General features: G+C 46.7%; 1 protein-coding gene across 1 annotated transcript in view; it reads left to right on the forward strand.

Annotated features, from left to right (window-relative positions):
* The window catches only part of LOC137380601 (cilia- and flagella-associated protein 46), a 453,149-nt gene that overhangs the window by 45,470 nt on the left and 381,381 nt on the right, over positions 1-26,298 (forward strand). The window contains exons 8-9 of the mRNA XM_068052672.1: positions 2,167-2,328; positions 23,053-23,149. Of these exons, the coding sequence (XP_067908773.1) occupies positions 2,167-2,328; positions 23,053-23,149 (259 nt within the window). The remainder of the gene's footprint in view (positions 1-2,166; positions 2,329-23,052; positions 23,150-26,298) is intronic.

Genomic DNA, 26,298 nt, shown 5'->3' on the forward strand with positions numbered 1-26,298 from the left:
GTGTTCGGTTCTTGGATAAAGAGACCATGTTGGATCAGATGTCTGCTGCCTTAGAAATTCCTGGGGAAGCAGTCATTTCCTTCAGCTTTCATGGAATAAATGAGACACTCTGTCGGGACACAAAATAGAAAACTCAGTGATTGCCAGATTTCAAAATAGCCCGGACACTGGACACAGGTGTCAATAAAATGAAAAGGCAGAATAAGGATGAAAACACCTTTAGCAGATCTGGCTAATATAGCAAATGGACCCCAGGAATGCCCAAGGAACAGTTAATCAGTGCTTCAGGTGCGACTCGAAGGCAGGATTGTATCGTGGGTTTTGGGACCCTGAAGTTGGGATAAAATGGGGGTCTGATTTTGCACTTGTTGGCAGCGGGACCGGCTCAACAATTTCTACTAGAGGCTGCCTCCTCATTGGCCGCCTCTGGGCTCGCTGTATAATTAAGGATGGTGGGCTGGCTTCCGATGGGGCCGGCAGCAATCTGAGGACCAGCAGCTCTACTGGAAGAGGTGAATTCTGCTGAGGCAGCTTGAGGATCAAGAGGGTGCAGAGGTAAATAAAAAAAAAATCAGAGGGACCAAGCAGGCAGGCCACTTTGGTGCATTCGGGTTGCTTTCCCTGCCTGCGGCCCCCTCCTTGGGACATTGAGCCTCTAACTCCAGTGGTCCTATGGAGAGTCGCAGGGTGGCTGCCTTCATGAAGCTGGCAGCCTCCTCACACGGCGGGGGGTTGTGGCACTGGTCCACTGCTGGAAAGATGCTGGCGGGCTTGAGGAATGGACCCTTGTAGGGTCCTTAAATTTGAATTGGCTGCTTATCTCTGGCGGGCAGCTGCCCGCATTCGATCCCACCGCTGGAAAACTTCCCCGGTGGTACTATGTTGGGGAGATGTTCTGATGTAGTTCCACACTGTTTTCCCACCCCTCCTGCCTCTTAGCTCACCATCTCGGGGCTGGGAAACTCCTGCCCAAAGTATCATTATGTGGGGAACTGCCCAAAGCGAAGAGGCAGGGTCCTCAAAATGACGGTGAAGATCAGGATGAATCCAAACAAACTATACTGGTCAGAGTATAATTACAATTGTAATTAATTGTGATGAATGAACCTAATCATTTTGATTCCCACGTTTGGTAAGTATTGAGTGAAGGGCCACAGAGAGGTTGTTGAGTCTGGGTGGACTTGGGTGTTGGTGGGGGTGGGGGAGCCAGGAGAAATTGTGGACCAGGGTGGATGAGTGGGGCCCTGGAGCGATTGTTGTGTTGGGGTAGATCAGGGAGGAGGGGTGCCAGCAGAGATTGTTGGTGTTGGTGGACTTTGTTTGGGCTGAAACAGACTTTGGGTCATGGTGGTCTTGAGAGTTGGTGGGGCTGGGCGGAAGTGGCCTCAGAGAATCACCTGGTGGGAGTGGGCTTGGGAGAGGTTGCCTGGAGAAAGTGTGTCCAATGATGGAGATCAGACTGCAGGGAGATTAACTGGTTAGCTTGGGGGGTCGGGAGTGGGAAGTTACTCCTGGCTCGTAAGCAGCGCTGGAGAGGCATTTACCTATTTGGTTCAGTTGTTATTGCTTCCCTTCAGGTGTTGGGTTTCCTGAGGCCTGGAAAGCTGACCCACTGCATTACACCCGAAAAACAGATCAGATCTTAAGCACGTAGCTTCAAATGTTTAATGGGGTACCTACCTTTAGAAAGGTGGTGAGTCACCTGCCCCCCTCCCCCAACCTGACTCCATTAAAACTGGAAATGGGTGTGTTGGAGGCACATTGGGATCAGATTTCCCATTTTAAAACTTTTAACCTCATTCTCGCCAGCCTCCTGTCCATCCTGGGGGTGAGGGAGTGCAGGTGGGTTAAAGTTACCCCCTAAATGTGAGCTAAGTTTTAAAATCAAACTCTACAAACCATGAAGAGAATGTGAAATAAACACCAACTGATCCAACAATTCTTTTGATGTATTATGTTTTACATGATTTCTGTTCCCATTCAAGCAAAGATGTTGTCAGCTTAAAATATGGTGTATAGTTCATGCTTTTGGCACATATTCCACTGTACCGTCACAGGATTTGAAATGTTTTCAAATTTTACAGTCACATAAAGTCGTGTACGCTTTGAAGGTACTTTAATTACTTGTTTTACAAATATCTAAGGTTGTAATTTTGACCTTTTCAGTCAATTGGATGCCAAAGAAATTCCAAAAGACTGCACAGTTCAGCTAAATCAGATCTATCAGCTTTTAACATCACATGAAAAAACCTCAGTAGTAATTTTTGAAGATAAGGTAACTGGACAAGAACACCCCACAAACACCGCCCAACTGTCTGAGGATGAAAGGTGAGCTTGGTAAATTTGAATTGAAATCTAATGTTTTTTCCACCACACCAAAAATTTCTAGTCTTTTCCTAATAATGCATGTGTGACAGTCCATGCAGAACCACATCAGCCTGGTCAAATTAACCTAAATGGATTCTTGCATTTGATCCGATATAATTTGCAGAGTTGAACATAAGAACATAAGAAAAAGCCATTCGGCAATTTGAGTTTGTTGTATTAGCATATTCTCTCACCTAACATATCATGCGACTTTATCTAGAACTTTTCTAATTTATTTCAAACGTGTATCGCTCTATATAATACTTTCAACAAATTTAGGTGTATGTCTTCTGCCTGATGTACTTTGTGGGATCATGGGCATCTGTGAAAAAGAAAGCATTTTTGGCTAAGATTTAGCTAGGTATGAATTTATTTAATTCTATTATGGCACATAAACGGTTTAAAAAGTAACTTTACTTACAGAAAAATAGTCCAGTTTGTTTTTTGCCACACAATGCTTGTTTTCACTCGATTTTCCAAGGAAGGAACCAAGCCATTCAATTTGGATACAAATATCTTGTATGATGTGTTCAAAAATGTTTTTGGTTGGTAGCTTGTTTTGAATTTGACAGTTATTTAAAGTTACTGGTTCATTGTCTTGAAGGCCTTCATCAATCTGTTTTTTTCAAACCAGACAGTCTGTCTGGCACCTCAAGAAGAAAGTTATGCCAGATACCTTCCAGAGAAAAACAAAGGAACTGCTATGTTAGAAAGTTACTGATGGATAAGGATAGTAGTTCTGTAATTTTTTTATGCTGTAAGAAGCCAGTTAAATTCAACAGGTTATGTAAAAAGAAATGTATGTTGTTAGGGGTACTATGTTTTTGTTTTGCTACTGTTTAATTTATTTGTTTAGCCTTTAAATTCTTAGGTTTTACTCAACGATATGTCCCCTGTGTCCGAATAAAATTCGGGTTCGGGCCTATCAAATCAAGAACAACTACACATGGAAATTCTTTTAAAAATTAGTTTAATCTTTATTTAAAACAGACTTCAGGTACCAGCAAAGCAACAATTTAACCATAGCGGTAACAGGACATTGTGCTGCATTTCTGTTTTGAGGCAAACTTACCAATGAAACACAGTGATTGCCTCTGTCTCTCTCTCTCTCTGTTCTGGAAGCTATGCCAGCTGCAGCCTCTGCCATCTGTGAAGGATTTGCTATAACTCCCTACCTAAGTTTAGTCCCTCTTATCACTGAGTTGAAGCAGCCCCTCCTTTGTTTCTTTGCTTTCCTTTGAACTTCATACTTGTCTGAACAGATATCTCTTTGATGTGGATGCCCCTGCAATTAGCATTGGTAAACATTATCACCTTTGACCCAGCATATTCATCCTCTTCTAATGGCAATTCAACTCTAGAAGCCATTCCACTTACATGTTCCCAGATTTTTCTGATCCATCTTACATCAGTATTTTGCACATAGGTATCTGCTTGTTATTTTCTTTCCCACACAGGCTCCATTCCAGACATCTCAGACATTGATTTACTGCTTCCAAATATTATAGTTTAAACCTAATTGTTAGTTTTTCTTCCAAACATAAGAATAACATTTTACATGGTTACAATTAAAACAATGGCACAACAATATTACACAAACAGGTCTCTTCAGAAAAGCAGCCTGACTGCTGCAATATCTCTGAGCAACCCTTTTCGTCCTAGTTTTATTTGTTAGTTCATGGGATGTGAGCGTCACTGGCAGGGCCAGCATCCAGCATTTGTTGCCCATCCCTAATTGCCCTTGAGAAGGTGGTGGTGAGGCACCTTCTTGAACAGCTGCAGTCTATGTGGTGTCGGTACGTCCACAATACTGTTAGGAAGAGAGTTCCAGGTTTTTGACCCAGCAATATTGAATGAACGGCAATATACTTCCAAGTCAGGATGGTTTGTGGCTTGGAAGGGAACTTGCAGGTGGTGGTGTTCCAATGCGCCTGCTGCCCTTGTCTTTCTAGGTGGTAGAGGTCAGTGGTTTGGAAAGTGCTGTCGAAGGACTCTTGACAAGTTGCTGCAGTGCACCTTGTCGATGGTACACATGGCTGTCACTGTGCATCGATGGTGGAGAGAGTGAATATTTAAGGTGGTGGATGGGGTGTTGATCAAGTGGGCTACTTTGTCTTGGAAAGTGTCGAGCTGCACTCATCCAGGCAATTGGAGAGTTTTCCATCACGCTCCAGACTTGTGCATTGCAGATGGTGGACAGGCATTGGGGCACCAGGAGGTGAGTTACTCACTGCCGAATTCCCAGCTTCTGACCTGCATTTGTAGCCACAGTATTTATATAGCTGGTCCAGTGAAGTTTCTGGTTACCCTCAGGATTTTGATGGTGGAGGTTTTCAGCGTTGGTAATGCCGTTGAATGTCAAGGGCAGGTAGTTAGATTCTCGCTTGTTTGAGAGGTCATTGGAACTTAAGTGGCAAGAATGTTAATTGCCACTTATCAGGACAAGCCTGACTATTGTCCAGGTCTTTCTGTGTGTGGGCATGGAGTGCTTCAGTATCTGATGAGTGGTGAATGGTACTGAACATCGTACAATCATCCACCAATATCCCATTTCTGACGTTATGTTGGAAGGAAGGTCGTTGATGAAGCAGCTGAAGATGGTTGGGCCTTGCAACCACCAACTGCAAGTTTCCCTCCAAGCCATGTACCATCCTGACATGGAACTATATTGGCGTTCCTTCACCATTGCTGGGTCAAAATCCTGGAACTCCCTTCCTAACAGCACTATGGGTGTACCTACTCCACGTGGACTGCAGCGGTTCAAGAAGGCAACTCACCACTGCCTTCTCAAGGGCAATTAATGATGGGCAATAAATGCTGGCGTAGCCAGTGATGCCCACATCCTATGAACAAATAAAAAAAAAACACTACCCTGAAGATAATAAAAGCAAAATACTGCAGATGCTGGAAATCTGAAATAAAAACAAGAAATGCTGGAAATACTCAGCAGGTCTGACAGCATCTGTGGAGAGAGAAGCAGAGTTAACATTCCAGGTCAGTGACCCTTCATCAGAACTGGCAAAGGCTAGAAATGTAATAAGTTTTAAGCAAATAAAGCAGGGGTGGGGCAAGAGTTAAACAAAGAGGTGTTGAAAGGACAAGGTCACAGAGAATGACTGACCAGAAAGTCATGGAGCAAAGACAAACAGTATGTTAATGGTGTGCTAAAAGACAAAGCATTAGTGCAGAGAGGGTGGTAAATGACCGAAAAAGAGAACAGCCTGGCCCAAAGCACAAACATGAAAAAAAACAGTGGGTAGGCACATGGTAAAAAAATGAATGATGAAACAAAATAAAATAAACAAATAAAAAAGAAAAAATAACTAAAAATAAAAAGTGGGGTGGGTGCTGTCATGCTCTGAAATTATTGAACTCAATGTTCAGTCCGGCAGGCTGTAGTGTGCCTAATCGGTAGATGAGATGCTGTTCCTCGAGCTTGCGTTGATGTTCACTGGAACACTTCAGCAATCCCAGGACAGATATGTGGGCATGAGAGCAAGGGGCGGTGTTGAAATGGCCAGCAACCGGAAGCTCAGGGTCATGCTTTTGGACTGAGCAGAGGTGTTCCGCAAAGCAGTCACCCAATCTGCATTTGGTCTCCCCAGTGTAGAGGAGACCACATTGTGAGCAGCGAATACAGTATGCTACCCTGAGGAACTCTTGCAGCAATGTCCTGGGGCTGAGGTGATTGGCCTCCAACAAACGCAACCATCTTCCTTTGTGTTTGGTATCATTCCGACCAGTAGAGAGTTTACCCCCTGATTCTCAGTAACTTCAATTTTGCTTAGGCTCTTGGATGCCACACTCAATCAAATGGTGCCTTGATGTCAAGGGCAGTCACTCTCATCTCACCTGTAGAATTCAGCTGTTTTGTCCATGTTGGGACCAAATGTGAAATGAGGTCTGGAGCTGAGTGCTGCTGGTGGAACCCAAACTGAGCATTGGTGAGCAGGTTATTCCTGAGCAAGTGCCACTAGATAGCACAATCAACGACACCCTCCATCACTTTGCTGATGAACTAGAGTCGACTGATAGAGCGGTAATTGGCCAGATTGGATTGGTCCTGCTTTTTGGGAAAGGGCATAGCTGAGCAAGTTTCCACATTGTCAGGTAGATGCCAGTGTTGTATCTGTACTGGAACAGCTTACCTAAGGACATGGCTAGTTCTGGAGCACAAGTCTTCAGAACTACAGCTGGGATGTTGTCAGGGCCCACAGTCTTGGCTGCATTCAGTACCTTCAGCTGTTCAGCTACATGGAATGAATCGAATTGGCTGAAGACTTTCATCAGTGATGCTGGGAAACTCAGAAGGAGACAGGGATGAATCATGCACTTGGCACTTCTGGCTGATGATAGTTGCACATGTTTCAGCCTTTGTCTATTGCACTGACATGCTGGACTGCTCCATCATTGAAGAAGGGGATGTTTGTGGAGCCTTCTCCTCTGGTTAGTTGTACAATTGTCTACCACTATTCATGGTCAGATGTGACAGGACTGCAGATCTTTCGTCTGATCCATTGGTTGTGGGATCGCTTAGCTCTGTCTAGTGCATGCTGCTTCTGCTATTTAGCATGTATATAGTCCTGTGTTAAAGCTTCACCAGGTTGGCACCTAATTTTTAGGTATGCCTAGTTTGTTCCTGGCATGCTTTCCAACACTCCTCATTGACCAGGGCTAATCCCAGGCTTGATGGTAATGGGAAAGTGAGGGATATGTCAGGTCATGAGGGGGCGGCAAAGTGGTTAGCATTGCAGCCTCACAGCTCCAGCGACCCGGGTTCAATTCTGGGTACTGCCTGTGTGGAGTTTGCAAGTTCTCCCTGTGTCTGCGTGGGTTTCCTCCGGGTGCTCCGGTTTCCTCCCACAAGCCAAAAGACTTGCAGGTTGGTAGGTAAATTGGCCATTATAAATTTCCCCTAGTATAGGTAGGTGGTAGGGAAATATAGGGATAGGTGGGGATGTTTGGTAGGAATATGGGATTAGTGTAGGATGAGTATAAATGGGTGGTTGATAGTCAGCACAGACTCGGTGTGCCGAAGGGCCTGTTTCAGTGCTGTATCTCTAAACTAAACTAAAAAAATGGTTGAATACAATTCTGCTGTTGCTGATGGCCCAGAGCTCCTCATGGATGCCTAGTTTTGAACTGCTGGTTCTGTTCTGAGTCTATCTCATTTAGCATAGTGGTAGTACCACGCAACATGATGGACAGTATCCTCCGTGTGAAGTTGGATCTACGTCTTCACAAGGATTGTGCGGTGGTCACTCCTAACAATACTGCCATGGACAGATTTATCTGCGACAACTAGATTGGTGAGAGTGAGGTCAATTAGTTTTTTTTCCTTTTTGCTTCTTCTCTCACCACCTGCTGGAGACCCAACCTGGCAGATATGTCCTTCAGACCTCGGCCAGCTTGGTCAGTAGTGGTGCAACTGAGCCACTCTTCGTGATGGACATTGAAGTCCCCACCCATTCTGTGCCCTTCCTCCCCTCAGTGCTTCTTCCAAGTGGTGTTCAACATGGATGAGTACTGATTCATCAGCTGATGAAGGGTGGTAAGTGGCATTCAGTAGGGAGTTTACTTGCCGATGCTTGACATGATGCCATGAGACTACTTGGGGTTCAACAGGCCACTGCCTCACGACTGTATACCACTGTGCCGGTGGAACAGGACATACCCAGGGATGGTGATTGAGGAGTTTTAAAAAATTTATTCGTTCAGGAGATGTGGGTGCCACTGGCTATGCCAGCATTTATGCCCATCCATAATTGCCCTTTAGGTGAGCTGCCTTCTTGAACCGCTGCAGTCCTTGGGGTGTAGGTACACCAAAAGTGCTGTTAGGAAGGGAGTTCCAGATTTTGACCCAGCTACAGTGAAGGAACGGCAATATAGTTCCAAGTCAGGATGGTGTGTGATTTGGAGGGGAACTTGCAGGTGGTGACGTTCTCATGCATCTACTGCCCTTGTCCTTCTTGGTGGTATAGGTCGTGGGTTTGGAAAGTGCTGTCGAACTTGCTGAGTTGCTGCAGTGCATCTTGTAGATGGTACACACTGCTGCCACTGTGTGTTGGTGGTGGAGGGAGTGAATGCTGGATGGGGTGCCAATCAAGAGGGCTGCTTTGTCCTGGATGTTGTTGAGCTTCTTGAGTGTTGTTGGAGCTGCACCCATCCAGGCAAGTGGAGCGTATTCCATCACACTCCTGACTTGTGCCTTCTGGATGGTGGACAGGCATTGGGGAGCCAGGAGGTGAGTTACTTGCTGCAGAATTACCATACTCGGACCTGCTTTTGTAGCCACAGCATTAATATGGCTGGCCCAGTTCAGTTTCTGGTCAATGGTAACCCTTAGGATGTTGTTAGTGGGAGATTCAGTGATGGTAATGCCATTGAACGTCAAGGGGAGATGGTTAGATTCTATCGTTGCAGATGGCCATTGCCTGGCACTTGTGTGGCGTGAATGTTGCTTGTCACTTATCAGACCAAGGCTGGATGTTGTCCAAGTCTTGCTGCATATGGACACTGGCTGCTTCAGTATCTGAGGAGTCGCGAATGATGCTGAACATTGTGCAATCATCAGCGAACATCCCCACTTCTAACCTTATGATGGAGGGAAGGTCATTGATGAAGCAGCTGCACATGGTTGGGCCTAGGACTCTACTCTGAGGAACTTCTGCAGTGATGCCTTGGGATTGAGATGATTGACCTCCAACAACCACAACCATCTTCCTTTGTACTATGTATGTCTCAAACCAGTGAAGAGATTTCCCCCTGATTCCATTGACCCCAGATTTGCTAAGGCGACTTGATGCCATACTTGGTCAAATGTTTCCTTGATGTCAACGGCAGTCACTCTCACCTGACCTCTGGAATTCAGCTCTTTTGTCCATGTTTGAACCAAGGCTGTAATGTGGCCAGGAGCTGAGTGGCTCTGGCAAAACCCAAATTGAGCGTCAGTGAGCAGGTTTTTGCTGAACAAGTGCCACGTGATAGCACTTTCGACGACCCCTTCCATCACTTTGGAAGTAGACTAATATGGCAGTAATTAGCTGGGTTGGATTTGTCCTGCTTTTTGTGCACAGGATATACCTGGGCAATTTCCACATTGCCGGTTAGATGCCAGTGTCATAGCTGTACTGGAACAGCTTGGCTAGGGGCGCAGCTAGTTCTGGAGCACAAGTCTTCATTACTATTGCCGGAATATTGTCAGGGCCCATGTCCTTTGCAGTATCCAATGCCTCCAGCCATTAGTTGATATCACTTGGAGTAAATCGGATTGGCTGAAGATTGACTTCTGTGATGCAGGGACCTCGGGAGGAGGCCAAGATGGATCATCAACTCGGCACTTCTGGCTGATGGTGATTGTAAATGCTTCTGCCTTGTCTTTTGCACCGATGTTCTGGGCTCCCCCATCGTTGAGGATGCGGATAATTGTGGAGCCTCCACTTCCTGTCAGTTGTTTATTTGTCCACCGCCATTCACAACTGGATGTGGTAGGATTACAGAACTTAGATCTGTTCCGTTGGTTGTGAGATCACTTAGACTTGTCTATTGCATGCTGGTTCCACTGTTTGGCATGCAAGTAGTCCTGTTTTGTAGCTTCACCAGGCTGACACCTCATTTTTAGGTAGGCCTGATTCTGCTCCTGGCGTGCCCTCCTGCACTCTTCATTGAACCAGGGTTGGTCCCACGGCTTGATGGTAATGGTAAGGCGGGGATATGCTGGGCCATGAGGTTACAGATTGTGGTTGAATACAATTCTTCTGCTGCTGATGGCCCACAGCGCCTCATGGATGTCCAGTTTTGAGTTGCTAGATCTGTTTGAAATCTATCACAGTGGTAGTGCCACACAACACGATGGTGGGTACCCTCTGTGAAGACAGGATTTCGTCTCCACAAGGACTGTGCGGTGGTCACTCCTACCAATACTGTCATGGACAGATGCAACAGTTAGATTGGTGAGGACGAGGTCAGGTATGTTTTTCCCTCTTGTTGGTTTCCTTACTACCTGCCACAGACCCAGTCTAGCAGCTATGTCCTTGAGGACTTGGCCAGCTCGGTCAGTAGTGGTGCTCCTGAGCCACACTTGGTAATGGACAATGAAGTCCCCAACCCAGAGTACATACTGCGCCCTTGCTACCCTCAGTGCTTCTTCCAATTGGTGTTCAACATGGAGAAATGCTGATTCGTCAGCTGAAGGGGGGTGGGGGGCAGTTGGTGGTAATCAGCAGGAGGTTTCCTTGCCCATGTTTGACCTGATGCCATGAGACTTCATGGGGTCCGGAGTCAATGTTGAGGACTCCCAGGGCAACTCCCTCCCAACTGTATACCACTGTGCTGCCACCTCTGCTGGGTCTGTCCTGCCAGTTGGGCAGGACAAACCCAGGGATTGTGGTGGTGGTGGTGGTGGTGTCTGGGACATAGTCTGTAAGGTATGATTCCGTGAGTATAACTATGTCAGGTTGTTGCTTGACTAGTCCGAGGGACAGCTCTCCCAACTTTGGCGCAAGCCCCCAGTTGTTGGTAAGGAAGACTTTGCAGAGTTGACAGGGCTGGGTTTGCCATTGTCATTTCCGGTGCCTAGGTCGATGCCGGGTGGTCCGTCTGGTTTCATTCCTCTTCTTAGACTTTGTAGTGGTTTGATACAACTGAGTGGCTTGCTCAGCCATTCCAGAGGGCATTTAAGAATCAGCCACATTGCTGTGGGTCTGGAGTCACATGTAGGCCAGACCAGGTAATGACGGCAGATTTCTATCTCTATAGGACATTAGTGAAGCAGATGGATTTTTACAACAATCGACAATGGTTTCATGGTCACCATTAGACTAGCTTTTTAATTCCAGATTTCTTAATTGAATTCAAATTTCACCATCTGATGTGGTGTAACGTATGATTCAGTGAGTGTGATTATGTCAGGCTGTTTGCTTAACTCATCTATGGGACAGCTATCTCAATTTTGGCACGTCCCCAGATGTTAGTGAGGAGCGCTTGGCAGAGTTGACAGGGCAGGGTGTGCCTTTGTTGTTTCCGGCGTGCAGGTCGATGCTAGGTAGTCTATCTAGTTTTATTTTTTACTTTTCTGCAGCGGTTTGGTGCAACTGAGTGGTTTGCGAGGCCATTTCAGAGGGCAGTTCGGAGTCAACTACATTGTGGTGGATCTGGAGTCACATGCAGGCCAGACTGGGCAAGGATGGCAGATTTCCTTCCCTGAAGGACATTAATGAACCAGATGGGTTTTTACAGCAATCCGTTAGTTTCATGGTCTCCATTAGCCTTTTTATTTCAATTTTTTTAATGAATTAATTGACTGGCATCTTTGATGCTGGAGACCTTAGGAGGAGGCCATGATGGGTGATCCACTCGGCACTTCTGGCTGAAGATGGCTGTTAATGCTTCTGCTTTATGTAAAAGACCTATAACAAACTTTCCCTGAATAATGTTTTTGAAATTAGTCCTCTAACTTTTCTTCAAATAATTTTGACAAATAACTGAGCAAAAACTTTTAGATAAAGAATTCCAGTAGTTCAGGGACTGAATGGTATTGATATACACTGTAAAATTGTTTACACTGAATGGTATTGATATCTTTGCCTAGAGCTATCACATCATGAGTTGTGCTATCTGAGCACTTCCAGTGTATACAGTTTCCCAGTGTATATTGTGACATTGATCACAAGTCGTGGGAGTCAGTTGCCAGTGTTCGCCAGAGCTGGTGGGCAGCCATAAAGACGGGGCTAAAATGTGGCGAGTCGAAGAGACTTAGTAGTTGGCAGGAAAAAAGACAGAGGCGCAAGGGGAGAGCCAACTGTGTAACAGCCCCGACAAACACATTTCTCTGCAGCACTTGTGGAATAGCCTGTCACTCTAGAATTGGCCTTTATAGCCACTCCAGGCGCTGCTTCACAAACCGCTGACCACCTCCAGGCGCTTATCCATTGTCTCTCGAGATAAGGAGGCCAAAGAAGAGGAGTGTATATCAATACCACTTAGTACCTGAACTACTGGAATTATTTTTAGTTGTGTTATTCAGGGTTCTCACTCTACATTCTGGGAGGGAGGGGGGATATGCAGGGGTCCGACTGCATTCTGGAAGGGAGGGGGGCGTACACAGTGGTCGCACTCTGCGTTCTGGAAAGGAGGACGGGTGGGGGATATGCAGGGGTCTAACTCTGCATTCTGGAAGGGAGGGGGGCGGATACACAGTGGTTGCACTCTGCATTCTGGGAGGGGGGGGATATGCAGGGGTCTAACTCTGCATTCTGGAAGGGAGGAGGGAGGGGGATACGCAGGGGTCGCACTCTGCAGTCTGAAAGGGTGGGGGTCTGTGATTATTGGAGGGAAAGCTGTGCTGGCATGAAGGGAGGTACCATGTATCATCCCTCCGTTAACAGTGTATGCTCTCTGTGAGGGGCAGTGGTACACTAGGCACCCTGTGTGTGGGGAGGATGCCAGAAAGGGCAGGAGCATTAAGGTTTTATGGATGGTGGGGGCAATTGATTCAGCTGGTAGGATCTTGATGTGGTCATGCTGTGCTGCTGAGTGTTGGCCAAGATGGGCAATGCCATGGCACGCCGTGTAGTTGATCCAGGAAAGCAGCTGCTGCACCCGTCAACACTAATCAATGCCCTGTTAGGAACCTTCGAATACATGCAGGGTTCAACTTTATTTATCACATGGAAATAGGTGTGGCTCATCCTACATTGTGAGATCCTCTGCACGTGAGGAGATTGCGCATATGGAGAGGGTGGTGACACGTCTCTGCCCTGCTCAAGGATGACCTGCAGCCCATGGGCTCTGGTGGACATCCCATGCCTTTGTTCCTCATAGTGGCAGCAGTTCTCGAGCCTGACGCCTTTGCAGCCTTTGAGGGGCCTATCAGAGACCTTTTGTGGGGTCACACAGTCAGCAGTGCACCGCTGCATCAGGGAGGTCATCAATGCCTTGCACTGGAGGGCCAGTGAGGATGTCTGCTTCAGCACGGACTCTCACAGCCAGGCCCAGAGGGATCAATGGTTCTGGCACCATTGCCGGAGAACCGTAGGTTGTAATGTTCATAGACTGCACTCATGTGGACATCAGGCCTACTGCCAGGCTACCACCTGCAGACGTCACCATTAACGGAGCCCTGTCAATCTAGGTGAAGCTGGTATGTGAACAACGCAGATGCTTGCAGCGAATCTGTGACCGCTTCTCAGGCAGCTGCCATGACACCTGGATCTTGCGGCAGTCCCGGCTGCCACCGCTGTTCACTGATGGAGGGGTGGCTTCTTGAAGATAAGGGCTATCCTTTGCAGACCTGGCTCCCGACACCGCAGAGGAGAGATACACCGCCAGCCATTGAGCTACATGAGCCACCATTGAACAGGAGATCGGCTTGCTGAAATGGATATGGTGATGCTCTGGACTATGGGCCGAAAAGGCAAGCTGCTTTCTTTGCTGCTCTGCACAACTATGCACCCAGTAGGGGCCAGGCCTGGCATGATGAGGAGAGACGTCAACAGGATTCCTCCTCGGACTATGAGGACGCTGAGGACTTGCAACATGAAAGATGCATGGGAGGGCAGATGGCACCCAGGCTCTGCACGCAGGGCTAGCAGTGAACTAGGGATGTACGTAAGTGGCTTATTAGACAAAGGCTGTCTGCTCTATTGGAACTGTCATGAGCTCTGCAAGCCACACATCGCCCTCGCTCACTTGCTGTGCAGCAGTCCACATCTGCAGCATCCCTGTGTAAACCATTAGAGGCAGCAGCTAAGTGAGCCAATGTCCATGTCACTGAGTCCGTGGAGACGCTCATGAGTAATGCTGGCATGGCAATGTTATTGCATATGTTGGCTGTCCTGAAAGGCCAACAGTGCAAAGGGATGTGACATTGGCACTACATGCTGGCACACATAATTCACACAGAGAAAAGGACACACATGTTGGTGAGGAACATTTAGGGAAAGACTTATTTACATTGCTGTGACACCTGTGCATTCCCAATTGTGTCAGTGTGTCAACTGAACATGTATTAAGCAGAAGGAGCCACCTTCCTCCCCATCAATGCTATTAAAGGGATCATCAACTACTTTCAGGTTAGTTGCTGATTGATTTCTACTGGCTGTTGCTGAGTTTGTAGAAGGGTTTGTTTTGCTATTTAAAGTTTCTGAAGTCTACAGCGAGTGGTGTGGCACATGCTGAAGGACTTGATCCTGAATTCAAAGGGTCTGCTCACACCACTTTCCCCCAGACATGGAAGCAGGAGCTTGTATCCTCTTTGGCCTAGAACATGTCAGGGAGAATAGATGAGGCAACGTAGAGGAGGACAAGCTGCTCGAAAAGGGAGAAGGGCTTTCAGCAGGAGACCACATCTGCTTAAGGTCTCCAAAGCGCAGTTCTTCTACTTCAACGTCAGCGAGGATAGTACACCAAATGTCTCTGATTTACTGAGAAGACACTCACTGAAATCTGCCACCTCAGAGCAGGTTGAGGACTATATTTCCTGTGGCTGTGAAGGTGACTGTCTGTCTGGCTCCTTCTAGGCTGGAGCAGGCAATATTTGCAACATTTCCTAGTTCACTGCCGCTGTTGTGTACGGAAGGTCACTTAGGCTCTGTATGCAAAGAGAGCTGAATATGTTTCGTTCTCTCTTGCCAGAGAGAAGCAGGCCAAGTGAGCAAACAGCTTTGACAGAATTTCAGGCTTCTCCTTGGTGCAAGGTGCCACATGTAAATTCTGAGTGTTACTACCAGGTGAGAAAGGTGTCTAGGGGTCTTTTACTGTCTTCATCTGGTCTTATTGTAACAGGGTTTAATTTTAAACAGAATATGTTTTGAGCTCCCCCTTGGCAAATCGTTGTTCACCACTTTCCAATTGTAAGGCAAAAAAATGAGCACACCAGGTTTTCTAAAGTTTAAAGAAAAATGAAATTTATTAAAACTTAAACTTAAACTTTAATTCGGTTAATGCCTACGGATGTACAACGCGCCCACGCTAGCATGCACACGCGATACGCACATGCAAATCGAGACAGAAAAGCGCAGGAGAAAAATGAAATGGAGAGGTTTGAGGCAATATTAGAAGAGTTTCTTGTTTACTGTGCCCCGAGCTCACTGTAGTCCTTTTGTAAATAGTCTTGCTTTTCGTTGGGGCCCAGTATTCTTCTTAAACCTTGTTTACTGTAGGAGACTTTTCTCTCTTGGGGTTCATATGTCTTCAGTGGTTTCCGAAGCTGGTGAGAGTGAGATGAGAGCAAACAGGAGAGCAGTCTTTTCCAGTCCAGGAGCGAACAGCTTTCTGAGTTCAAAATTCTGTGGCCAGTTCAAATTCAAAAATACCAACAGCCAGCCAGTCAATGCCTACGGACTAAATTGACTAAACTGGTCTGACCACTTCTTCTTTGTATTAGGGAAGCAAGGACTGGGTCCCTTGTTCCAACACTGCTAACCTGCAAATATCTTTACAGGCAGGGCCTGGCAATTCCTTGTGATAGGCTCTCTTTTCTTCCTGCCACAATTTTAAGTTTTAATGTTCATGTGCCGAAATAATGTGTGCCTCAGTCTTGGCAGGTGGGGGGCTTGCCTGACATGAGTTATACTGCAACTGAAGGCATTTTATTCCTTCAATATCCAGCTGGCATGTGGCCATACTCAACATATCATGTCGGTCAATGCTTGGTACCTTGGCAGCATTTATATTGCCTTCATTCTCCCAAAGTCTGCTTTACCACCTGCATTTCCGCCACCAAGCCCATCCAAAGGTTGGCTACTGTGTGACGAGGGCTATCCACTGCCCACTTCACTCATGACTTCAGTGCGCATCTCACACATATGTGGCAGCATGCACATAACAAAAGCCAGGCTGCCACGTGAAATATAATCAAGCAGACCATTGAGGTGCTAAAGCAATGCTTCACCTTCTTTACAGGAAACCTGCAGTGAAACTTGCCAGAGTGTGCTTCAAGATTCCTGATTGTGCGGCATGCAGCACACCATCTCACCATCAGAAAGGTACAGCCCTTGCCACCAGGTATATGGTGAGCAGTGGAGGAGGAGGAAGAAAAGGAGTAGGAAGAAGAAAGAAGGCACCCAACACATTCCCTTTCTGGTTGAACTGTCTGTAATTGATTAATCTGACTATGTACCTGTGAATACAACCAGAATTCCTGATTCACCAGCAGTCCCATACCTTGACCATCACAACAATCTCTTGCCACAATGTTGAATTGAAAGCTACAATAAAACAAGCATTGTAAACCAACTTTATAAATCAAAATATCCAGTATTCCAGGCAAAAGTAAACTACTCATCCTTGTGCATTCCTTTATTGCCTGTATTCACTGTGCCTTTACCTGGCCTATTGGTCCTCTGAAGTGCTACCCCACTGGCGACAGCATAGCTGTTGAAAGGCTGCTGATTTTTAGTGGCGGAAACTGCAGATAGCCTTTCAGGATGATGTCACACAGCTCTGGCTTTAGAAGGCCTGGATTTGATCTACAGAGTCTTAGCATGGGTGGCAGCAATCTGGGTGATGGTGCCTCAGCAATCCTAGCAGTGTGTTGAAGGACAGATTGCTGGACTACTGTGATACCCTAAAACACCTTGGAGCACTGGTATTCACAGCAATGATGGCAGCAGTCTGAGCTAATGGTCAAGAAAGTGAGCTTCAATGTGAGCAATGTGAGCTTGCTTGGCAGTAAGTAGAGCTTGCATGATTTCAGTCTGAGCTTCCACTGCAGTACTCAAACTTTAGGTGGCTTCTGCTAGTGCTGGAATGGAAGCTGAGACATTCCATTAGACAATGCAACATGGTTGGGTCCACAAGGATTTCCATGGAGTTGACCATCATTTCCATGTTGGAGAGGATAGGCTGCAATTTGTGCAAAGCCCAGCGCCAAATTGGTGCAGTAGTCCTCCATGCTCCTTGACATTAACCACAGGCATTCTGGCAGGCTTGCCAGTCCACCAAGCATTTCTGTGTGCATACCCATCAACCATTTTTCTGTTGGCTGGCCCACGAAAATCCTCACCTGCATCCTCAGCAACAGAACTCGTGTGCGACCTCCCCCTCTGTCATAGCAGCAGCCCCCTCATGCTTGACTCTCACCACATGCAGATTCTGCCTGTAAGTTACCCTATTAAAGTATCTAAGCTGTTGGATGTGAGCGTAAGAGTGAATAACGATATTTCTTTTTCAGCACTGTCTTCCTGTTTTTATGTCTCTTGCTGTTCCTCCATCACCTAGCCAGCTGGCAGGTCTTGGGTCTCTGAAAGGAGGGGAAAGTAAGAGATGCTTTTCTCATGTGCAGCTGGTAAATCAGAAGAGATTGTGGGATGAGGGGGAAGTGGAATGTGAGAAGGAGAATTATGTATGAACATACTGTCATCCACAATGGTTTCAGCCCCACCTCTAGCTGCGGCCTCCATCGTGGCTGCTCCAATGACGGAGGGCATCATCTCTTCATTGGAGGTAAGAACATGCAATCATACCTGACCCCGCTGGGTAGGTGCTGCTGCCTCCCATTATGCGCCACCTTGTCATTTGAGAGAGTGAAGTTTGTCAGTGAGTGTGGTGCAATGTTTGGGTGATTGCCTGTCATGGTTGAGTAGCTGGCATTGAGTGTGTTTAAGAGTATGAGGTGAAGCTATGAGTGTGAGGTATTAGTTGTGATTGATAACGCTGGTGGGTGAGTGAAGGGGCTGCGGTGAATTGAGCAGTCTCTAAGGCTAATGGTTCAATTGTAAGGACATGGCATTTGAAGATGAATTCGTGTGAGGTTATAAGACTTCTTGTGGCACTGCATCCAGGTCCTTGGCACCACACTGCTGGCATTGGCTGTGATGTCTAGCTGCTCCCATTGCCTTGTCAGAGTTTGTCTGGAGGGAAAATATAAATGGACCGTGCACTGAAAAAACTGGTTGTGCACAACAACTAAATTTTAAAGGGAATATTGGCAGCAACTGCACTTAACAAGTACTTAATTGGCAGTAAAGCACTTTGGGACATCCCAAGGTTAAGAAAGATGCTGTATAAATGCAACTTCTTTGTTTCCTGCCACAGTAACACCTTATTTTCCACCTGCCCACCTCCTGCACTAAGGCCTCCAGTGCTGCATCTGCGAATCTTGGAGCACGCTCTCTGCCCTGTTGTGCCATTAGTCATCCACTTATGGGTCTGACCCTCTTCCTGAGCTACTTCCAGTACCTGCTTAAGGCTGAATGCATCTCTCGTTTAAGAGCTACAGGGTGGCTTTAAGTAGTGCATGCTAGCTTTAAGTGGTGCTATCCTTCTACAAATTTGGGCCGTCTGCTGCGCCATGCAGCCACTCAACAGCGTGATTAGCGCTGGGCGTCCTGTCACTATTACTTAGCAGGCAACATGAAGTTTGCATGCTGGCTGCATCAGAAGGAATGGGCATGGGTTAATCATGCAACATGATCCCCACAACCATTTGTGGGGTTACCGAATTTTGCCCCCATCAAGTCCAAATCCAGGGTTTTGGGCAAAGCTGAGGCGTTTCAAATAGCTGTTTTAATTAAGCTGTCAAAAGATGCAAAATACAATTTGAGTGATAAATTCAATCATTTTAATGTGCCATATATTTTGAATTTTTTAAAGTCTGTAAATTCAGTGCCCAAAACAAGAATATTCAATTGTTGGGCAAAAAATTGCTGGTTGAATGTTTTTCAAAAGGCATTTTGAGAGATTTCTGAGAATAACAGTGTTTCCCAGCAGCAACAGTTTCCAAAATCAACATGGTCAAAGGAGGTGAAAAGAAGAGTTGATGAGGGAAGTGCGATGGATGTGGCCTACACAGATTTTAGCAAGGCTTTTGTCAGGTCCCACATGGCAGGCTGGTCAAAAAGTAAAAGCTCTTGGGATTCAAGGGAGTGTGGCAAATTGGATGCAAAATTGACTTGGTGACAGGAAGCAAAGAGTAATGGTAGACGGCCATTTTTACAGCTGGATGGGGCTCCACAGGACTCAGTACTCGGTCCCTTGGTTTTTGTCATTTTTTAATGGTTTAGACTCCAACGTAGGGGGCATGATAAAGAAGTTTGCAGATGATACAAAAATTGGCCATATGGTTGACAGTGAGGAAGAAAGCTTTACTCACAGAGAGATATAGATCAAGGGTGTCAAACCTTTTCACGTGAGGAGCCGCATTATAATTTTTGTCCTGCATAGGGGGCCGGTGAGAACATTTCAGAAAGCTAAAGGTATCAGAAATTTATTTTACTATTGATCAAAACCACAAAATTGTGCATTTTTGTGAACAAGCTTTAAATGAGAAGACTAATTTATTAACTTACTTTCTCATCACTATGTTGAACACTGATTTAGTGAGATACCTGGCACTATTTTTGCTTGCTGAAGTAGACAACGTATGCCCACATGCTTGATGTAGCGATGCGGAGTATTCGGGATAGATGTCCATCTGTCAGGAATGATCTTGATTGCGCTCTCCCTCTGTCTCTCTCCTTTCCTGTCTATCTCCCTCTGTGTCTTTGTGTCTCTCTCCCTCTCTGCCTCTCCCTCTTTGTGTGCGTATGTGTCTCTCTCTCTCTGCCTGTGTGTGTGTGTCTCTGTGTCTCTGTCTCTATCTTTGTGTCTATGTATCTCTGTGTCTATGTCTCCGTCTCTCTCTCTCTCTCACACACACACTCACTCTCTCTCTCTCTCTCTCTCTCACACACTCTCTATCTCTCTCTCCCCTCCCTCTGTGTCACTGTCTTCCCAGGCAGCTCCTCCTCAGTGACAGTGGGGGAGAATGAAAAGCACGGGGTCTGAGCCCCAGGCTGGGTCTGTACGCAGGCAGAGCTAGTGCTGGGCCTGGTGTCCAAGCTCCAGGCCGGGAAGGCAGCACCAGGAATGGAGTTAGGGTGGAAGTGCCAGCAGAGATGCAGCTCCGCCTAGGCGCTGCCATCTTACTAAAGGAGCCAGAACATAAGATACTGAAGCGTCTGCCATTTTGGTAGAGGAGGACATGCACAGTGAGGTGTCTCCACCATGTCAGTAAAGGAGCTGCAGCTACTGTCATTCACAGAAAGGTTTTGTGGGCCGGAAGAAGCCAATGGCAGATTTCCAGTGGAAATTTCTCATCCTTGGAGGGCTAGATGGAAACTTTTGGCAGGCCGGATTCTGGCCTGTGGGCTATATGTTGGATAACCCTGACCTAGATGGTCCGTTCATGATTAGATTAGATTAGAGATACAGCACTGAAACAGGCCCTTCGGCCCACCGAGTCTGTGCCGACCATCAACCACCCATTTATACTAATCCTACACTAATCCCATATTCCTACCAAACATCCCCACCTGTCCCTATATTTCCCTACCACCTACCTATACTAGTGACAATTTATAATGGCCAATTTACCTATCAACCTGCAAGTCTTTTGGCTTGTGGGAGGAAACCGGAGCACCCGGAGAAAACCCACGCAGACACAGGGAGAACTTGCAAACTCCACACAGGCAGTACCCAGAATCGAACCCGGGTCCCTGGAGCTGTGAGGCTGCAGTGCTAACCACTGCGCCGTTCAGTTGGGCAGAAAAGTGGAAAATGGAATTCAATCCAGAGAAGTATGAGGTAATGCATTTTGGGAGGTGCAACAAGGCAAGGGAATACAAAATGGGCTGAGTTTTATGTCCCCCCTGAGATGGGTTTGAAGGCGGGTGTGGGGCCCATAGAATTGCGATGGGAGGCAGGGTTGTGGTGGGGGGGTGCAGTGGGCCCTTTGCCTCCCTGTTGCAGCGCAATTTTGTCAGGGGTGGGATGGGCTAAAAATGGTCTTCCCACCAAGAGGCCAATTGAGGCCTTTAAGTGACTTGTTAAGCAGAGGCATGGGGGCATCTGCCACATGGGGAGGTCACCCAGCAAAATGAGGTGACCTCCCTGGGAGCTTGGGGGGCCTCCTCCATGGGCAATCTGTGGCCCATGGAGGGACACCGCCAGCAATCAACACACCTTCCTGGACCCCATTCTCCTTGTACTCAATGCCCACCTCCCGCCATCACCGGGGCCTTCCAGACTGGCCATGGAGTAAAGGCCTGCTACCTGACCCGAACCTGATGACGTGTCGGGGCCCCCCTTCCGGATCCGGCTTTCGGGCTGGGTCAGGTCGGGCCGGACACACACGGTAAGTGCTCTGCTGCTATATATTGAAATTAAAAAATGTACCTGAGCTGGGAGTCCGGGACAAAACTGAGTCTGCGCAGTGAGCGAGTGACGTCACTATGACGTCATAGTCATATGCAGCTTCCTGGAGGTTCTGAGTCCGAAGGTAAGTAAAGGGATGGTCGGGCTCGGGGCAAAATCTGAGAGACTCGGGCCGGATCGGGCTCGGGTCCGCTGTGGTTTGGGTAGGGTTCTTTTTCCTGACCTGAGCAGGCCTTTACCACGGAGATCTGGGTCTCCAGTACAGTGGCTGGGCCAAGGCCTCTGCAGTACTGGCAGTGGCCACTGCTCCTGATGGCGCTGCTGATACTACTGAGCTACCAGCTCAGCTGGCAGCTCTTGAAGGCGGGATCCTCGTTTTTAAAGGTTGAGGATCCTGGCACCACGCTGTTAATTGACCCAGCATCGTGGAATTGCGTCGGGGTGGGGCACCACCTGGCCGAGGCAGGATTTTCCACACCTATTTGGCCCGATGTCGGGAGCCCTGCCATGGGCACAAAATTCAGCCCAATAAATCGAAGAGTACTAAGTAGTGTGGAGTAGCAGAGGGACCTTGCAGTGTATGTCCAGAGATCCTTAAAGATAGCAGAACAGGTTGATAAGGTGGTGAAGGAAGCATATGGCATGCTTTCCTTTATTAGCCAAGTCATAGAATACAAGAACGGGGATGTTATGCTAGAACTGTATTAATACTACTTAGATCACACCTTGAGTATTGCATACAGTTCTGGTCACCACATTAGAGGAAAGATGTGATTGCACTGGAGAGGGTGCAGAGGAGATTTACGAGGATGTTGCCAGCACTGGCAAAGTTTAGCTGTAAGGAAAGATTGAACAGGCTGGAATTGTTTTCGTTGGAATAGAGGAGGCTGAGGGGAGACCTAATTAAGGTATATAAAATTATGAAGGGCCTAGATAAATAGGTCTGACCTATTTACCTTACAGGGGTCAAAAACCAGGGGCCATAGATTTTAAAGTAATTGATAGAAGGATTAGAGGGGAGATGAGGAAATATTTTTTACCTAGAGGGTGTGGTAGGGACCTGGAATTCACTGTCTGAGAGGGCAGTAGAGGCAGTAGCTCTCACAAACTTTAAAAAAATATACTTGGATGTCTACTTGAAGAACGGTGACCTGCAGGGATATGGACCTAGGGCAGGAGGGTGGGAGGAGGCTGGGTAGCTCTTTGTCGACTGGCACCTAACTTCAAAGGAAGTAAGACTAGAAGCACATGGAGATGTCTGATTTTTTTTTTAATAAAGTATAGATGACTGCTTCTCTTATTGGCTGAAAGCAGATCTTGCTTGACATTAATACATTACTGTCAATGTCAATAAACTGCAATACTTTCCATAATAAGTATAGTTTGAGTTATAATTTACTCCCAGTGTAGTCTAACCATAACCATGTTTAAAATATACTCTGCATTCAAATTTGTTAAGGACGTCAGATTGCCATGCAATATTAATTTTGGAATAATCCATATATTGTGCAATGTATTGCTAACACTTCTTTCAACTTGCTCTATGTCTAGGCTTTCTTTGCTGTTGGAATTAGCCCATCTTGCATTAGAGATAAAGGATTCTGAGTTGGCATCAAATTGCATTAATCTCTTAAAGGCTGACCAAAAAGTAAGTAGCAATATTCATATATTTACATCATTCAAAGCTTAACTTATATACATGAAAATATACATAACTGAAATAATTTTAGAATCCAAGTTATATGAACACAGAAGTGACATATTCAATATTTCCATGATACCTTTTTCTATTCATCCATGGAATGTAGGTGTTGCTGAACTGTGGAAGTCCGTGTATGTACTCCCACAGTGCTATTAGGTAGAGACTTCCAGAATTTTGACCCAGTGACGGTGAAGGAACAATTATATACTTCCAACTCGGGATGGTGTGTGACTTGGAGCAGAGCTTGCAGGTGGTTGTCTTCACAAATGTCTGCTGCCCTTGTTCTTTTAGGTGGGAGGGGTCTTGGAAGGTGCTGTTGATGAAGCCTGGTTCAGCTGCCACATTGCAACTCGTAGATGTTACACACTGCTGCCACTGTGTGCCGGTGGTGGAGGGGGTGAATGCTTATGGCGGTGGATGGGGTTCCAGTCAAGGGGGCTGCTTTTTTTCCTGGATGCTGTTGAGCTTCTTGAATCTAGCTGCAACTGCAGTCAGTCAATCAAGTCAGTCAGAAATGACCTTTCCTGATCAAATCCATGCTAATTGACCTTGATTAATCTGTGCCTTTCTAAATGACAATTTATACTCTCAGAATTTTTTCCAATAATTTGCCCACCACAAGGTTAGGATGACTGGCCTGTAGGGTTACTGAGGTTATCCCTTCCTTCCTTCCTTTTTAAGGAATGGTAAAACATTAGCAGTCCTCCAGTTTTCTGGCACTACGCCTGTAGCCAGCGAGGATTGGAAAATGGTGGTCAGAGCTTTTGCTATTTCTTCCCTTGTTTCCCTTAGGATACATTTCATTCGTGCCTGGCAATTTATCCACTTTCAAGGATGCTAAACACCTCAATATTTCCTCCCCCACATTCTTGAACCCATCCAATATTTCACACCTCCTAATTAACTATAATGTCTTCTTTGTCCTCTTTTGTGAAAACAGATGCAAAATATTCATGGGAACCATGCCCACGTCTCCTGCCTCCACACACGTTAGCTTTTTGGTCTCTAATTGGCCCTACTTTTTCTTTAGTTATCCTCTTGCTCCTTTAATGCAACATCTTTGAGCCTTATTATGTATGTAACATTTTTGTGTTTTACTTATCAATATTTTGTCATGTCCTCTCCTTGCTTTCCTAATTTCCTTTATAATTTCACCCCTGCACTTTAGGAACATGGGAGCAGGAGTTGGCCATTCAGCCAATCAAGCCTGCTGCACCATTCTATACAATCATGGCTGATCTTCCACTTCAATGCCTTTTTTCCCCACAGTATCCCTATATCCCTTTGTCATTTAGAAATCTGTCAATCTCTGCTTGAAACATACTCAATGACTGAGCTTCCACAGTCCTCTGGAGTAGAGAATTCCAAAGATTCACAACCCTCTGAGTAAAGGAATTTCTCTTCATCTCTGTCCCAAGTGGCTTCTCCCTTAGTTTGAAATTGTGTCCCCTGGTTCTCGACTCCCCAACCAGGGGAAACATCTTAGCTGCATCTAACCTGTCTATCCCTTTAATTATTTTGTAGGTTTCAATGAGGTCACCTCTCACTCTTTAGGCCCGTATTCTCTAAGAGTTTTAGTTTCCCCAATCTCTCTTCATAGGACAGTCCAACCATCCCGGAAACACGTCTGGTGAACCTTTGTCGCACTCCCTCTATGGCAATAATATCCTTCCTAAGGTAAGGGGACCACAACTGTACACAGTACTGAAGTTGTGGTCTAACCAGGCTTTTATACAACTGAAACAAGACTTCGCTACTCCTGTACTCACATCTTGCGATAAAGGCTAACATACCATTAGCCTTCCTAATTGCTTGCTGCACCTGCACGTTAGCTTTCAGTGACATTGACGAGGACACCCAGGTCCTTTTGTACATTTATATTTTCTAATCTCCTACCATTTAAGAAATACTCTGCACACCTATTCCTCCGACCAAAGTAGATGACATCACATTTTTCTACGTTATATTCTGCCATGTTCTTGCCCACTCACTGGGCTGAATTTTATGCCACCCCAGCAGTTCGGATGGTGGCATGGGGGCGGCATAAAATTGAGTGGGAGGCTCCGGGAGGCCTGCCCGCCCCGTTCCTGCATCCGGTCAACTTTACGGTGGGGGAGGCGGGGAGTGGCCCACCCGAGGCCATTCATAGCCCTTAAGTGCCCACTTAAGGGCCCTTGCCTGCCTCCACGGGTATTTTACCCATGGCAAGTGGGCGTGTTGGGGACGTGTAAGGCCACCCAACACGCTGGGGGGGTGGGGGGCCAAGGCAGTCAGACACAGGGTGCCCAATTGAGGGCCGCCCCCGCCTCCCAACCCACCCCCGGGACCCAAGACGCCCCTCTTTTCTCCCCCCCCCAACCAAACGACCACTCCAACCTCACCAGGGCACGACTGATCTCACTGGTGAGGCATGCCCAACTTACCTTCGCTCTTGGCTCCATGTCCTCAGCTGGGCTGCAATTCCAGCAGTGGCCCCTGCTCCCGGTGGCGTTGCTGGGACTAAGAGCTGCTGGCCCGCTGATTGGCTGGCAGCTCAATGAGGCGGGACCTCCTCTCAAGCGGGTGGAGGTCCCACCTCGGGACAGTTAAAGGCCTGGGGACCCATAAAATGCGGGATGGATCCCCAGGCTAGGCAGAAGCGGGTTTGCCGCGGACTTTTACATCTGTGGCAAATTCCTGTCCGCCTAAGGTAAAATCCAGCCCACTAAGTCTGTCTAAATCCCCTTGAAGCTGCTTTGCATCTACTTCAGAACACACATTCCTACCTAGTTTTGTGTCATCTGCGAACTTGGAAATATTACATTTGGTCCCCACATTCAAATCATTGATATAGTGAACAGCTGGGGCCCAAGTACTGATCCTTGCAGTACCGCACTAGTCACAGCCTGCCAACGCGAAAATGACCCGTTTATTCCGACTCTGTTTTCTGCATTCTAACCAATCCTTAATCCATGCCAGTATATTACCTGCAATCCCATGTGCTTTAATTTTGTTAACCAACCTCCTGTGGGGGGCTTTATCAAAAGCCTTCTGAAAATCCAAGTATACTACGTCCACCGACTCCCCATTGTCAATTTCTGTTAGTAACATCCTCA

Source organism: Heterodontus francisci, chromosome 20 (assembly GCF_036365525.1).
Source record: "Heterodontus francisci isolate sHetFra1 chromosome 20, sHetFra1.hap1, whole genome shotgun sequence".
In the NCBI taxonomy this organism is placed as follows: Eukaryota; Metazoa; Chordata; class Chondrichthyes; order Heterodontiformes; family Heterodontidae; genus Heterodontus; species Heterodontus francisci.